The sequence below is a fragment of the Musa acuminata genome, chromosome BXJ2-10 (assembly GCF_036884655.1).
Source record: "Musa acuminata AAA Group cultivar baxijiao chromosome BXJ2-10, Cavendish_Baxijiao_AAA, whole genome shotgun sequence".
NCBI classification, from domain to species: domain Eukaryota; kingdom Viridiplantae; phylum Streptophyta; class Magnoliopsida; order Zingiberales; family Musaceae; genus Musa; species Musa acuminata.
The window spans coordinates 31,945,931-31,948,450 of NC_088347.1; the positions used below are offsets into that span (position 1 = coordinate 31,945,931).

General features: G+C 58.6%; 1 protein-coding gene across 1 annotated transcript; it reads left to right on the forward strand.

Annotated features, from left to right (window-relative positions):
- Positions 1-2,162, forward strand: LOC135625868 (probable membrane-associated kinase regulator 2). Its single transcript, XM_065130982.1, has 2 exons — positions 1-1,537; positions 1,627-2,162. The coding sequence occupies exons 1-2, from the start codon at positions 121-123 to the stop codon at positions 1,701-1,703; spliced, it is 1,494 nt and encodes a 497-aa protein (XP_064987054.1). The 5' UTR covers positions 1-120; the 3' UTR covers positions 1,704-2,162.
- The last annotated feature ends 358 nt before the right edge of the window (positions 2,163-2,520 follow it).

Genomic DNA, 2,520 nt, shown 5'->3' on the forward strand with positions numbered 1-2,520 from the left:
GAGGGGACGCTGAGACGTACTGACAGCAGCAGCTGTAGCAGAAGAGGAGCGACGAAAGAGACGACTCCAGGAAGAAGCGTAAAAGGATTTAAAAGGTGGGAAAGAGACCCCCCGGTGTGTATGAGTCCCCCGGCCATGGACTCGTTCGGCTTCCTCAAATACCTGCGCAGCGGTGGCAACGCCACTAGCCCGGCCATGGACGACGCGGCAGCCGCCGTGGAGCCGCACGACGCCGGCGCCACCATCGCCACCTCCGTACTCTTACCCTCCGACGATACTGAGGAGGACGACGACGACGACCACGACCAGGACGAAGGTCCTTTCTTCGACCTCGAGTTCGCGGCCGTGACAGACGACGGCGGCTGCGAGGGGGAGGACGAGAAGAACGGCTCGGAGGTTGACCTCGACGGTGCGGAGGCGGAAGGAGAGGAGGAGGAGAGGGAGTTTAACTTTGCGGTGAGCTCCGACGGAAGCGGAGGAGGCGACGGCGGAGATGGGCACGGGTTCGACACCTTTTCTCCCTCCCATGACGATCTCTTCTTCAAGGGGAAGCTCGTCCCCTTCGACGCTTCTTCCATCGTCATCGCCGCCGCAGCCGCCGCTTCCGAGGCCGATCCCAAGCCCCAGTTCCCCGCCTCCTTTCTCAGAACCGCCACCAAGTTCCGCGTCTTCTTGCTTGGGCTCCGCAAACCCAAACCAACGCCGGCAGAGCCCAATGCCGCCGCCGTCGTCGCCGACGCTGAAGCTCCCGCTTCCGCTCCCGTCCCCGCCGAAGCCCCTGCCCCCGCGGCCACGGAGGCGGCGGCGTCTCCTAAGAAGCAGCTACCTCATCAGAAAAAGTTCTTTATCAAGTTCAAAGTGGTGGAAGCTCCGATCGTTTCGTTCTTCGCCCGAGACAGCAGCTCTCGCAACGGAGGCGGCGGCAGCAGCGCCGCGAAACCTCTGCCTCCCGCGGATGAATCCACCGTTGCCGGTGTGGCGGCGACGGAGGCAGAGGAGAAGAAGTTGCTAAAGGAAGTGCTCCAGAAATATCTCAACAAGATCAAACCGCGGCTACCGCCGCCTCCGACGGAGGAGTCTGCCGTTGCATGCGCGGCGGCTGCGGAGGCAGAGGAGAAGAAGTTGGTAAAGGAAGTGGTCCAGAAGTATCTAAACAAGATCAAGCCGCTCTATGTTCGGGTTTCGAGGAGGTACGCAGAAAGGTTGAGGCTGGCCGGGCAGCTCCCTCCCGCCGAAGCGATGGCGGCGGAGGCGACTACCGGCGAAGGGGAGGAAACGGACGCGGAGGCAGAAGTCGCAGTGCCGCAGCCGCGGCCAGCAACTGCAGCGGTTGCGGCGGCGGGCGGGGGCAAGAGCCTGGTGGCGGGGCTGAGAGTGGCGTGCAAGCGGCTGGGGAAGAGCAGGTCTGCGTCGTCGGCCGTGGAGGCTATCCCGTCGCCGCCGCCGAGTCGGCGAGACGACTCGCTCCTCCAGCAGCAGGACGGTATCCAGAGCGCCATCGCGCACTGCAAGCGGTCCTTCACCGCCGCGGAGCAAGGTATGTCTCTGGCGAGACATAACGCTGTCCCCATCATCGTTTGTTTCGCTTATACCAAGCAAGTTTACTACTATATGCTTCCTCTGCAGGTTCCGAGTCGCCGCTGGTGAGATCGATGAGCGATCCCGGCGACGGGAGATCAGAAACGACCACCGCGTCGCCCTAAGCATCGGTTCTCCACCGCAGCCAATTCCCCCATCCCCTGAGAGTGCGCATGTAGAAGAAGCAGAAAAAAAACTATGCGTTACAATTATATTCCATCGTCTCTTTTCAATAGTTAGTAAGTTAGCCTCGTGATCATAAAGTTCATGTCCGTTCTCCCTGAAGAACAAAGCCGCCGCCTCCTCCTCCCGAACAGTATAGATTTCAGGTGGTAGAACATGCAGTGTGAAGAGTGCCGATGGGGGTGAAGAGGGGATGGTAAAGAGGGGACTTTCTCTCGGTTATTCCCATGCCATGCGTGAGGAGGAGAACAAAAGAGACAGAGATGTGAAAAATCTCTCCCATGGCATCGGGAAAGCTGCCATCATCTTTCCCCAATCTCATTGTAATATATTGAGCACTGATAGGCTCTGCCACGCAGTGCAACTGCTTCTGTACCAATCAATGTACTACGCCTTGTATCTTTGCCGTCTCTTTAGCTTTCTGCTCTCTTTCCCATTCACTACTTTCCTGGCGTGGGTGGTCACAGCTACCTGAAAGCCCGCTGCTTTTTATGTTCTTGGAAGAGAAAAAGCAAAGCGCCTGAGTCCCGCAGAAGAAGGTGGGAAAGGAAGGGGGGGTGAAAGCGCGAGCTCTCCTTCCCCTCCCTCTTTTTCTTGCTTCTAGGTTTAGGCTAGGTTGATGGCAGGGCTTCTCCATGCCGAAATGACACCTCGTTCCTCGCGAAACACTTTGCTGCTGCTGCCTTTCTTTACGCTCTCGATGCTGCAAGTTTGACACGTTAGGGATGCAGTTTGTCTGCTTCCATGCTTGCATGGGAC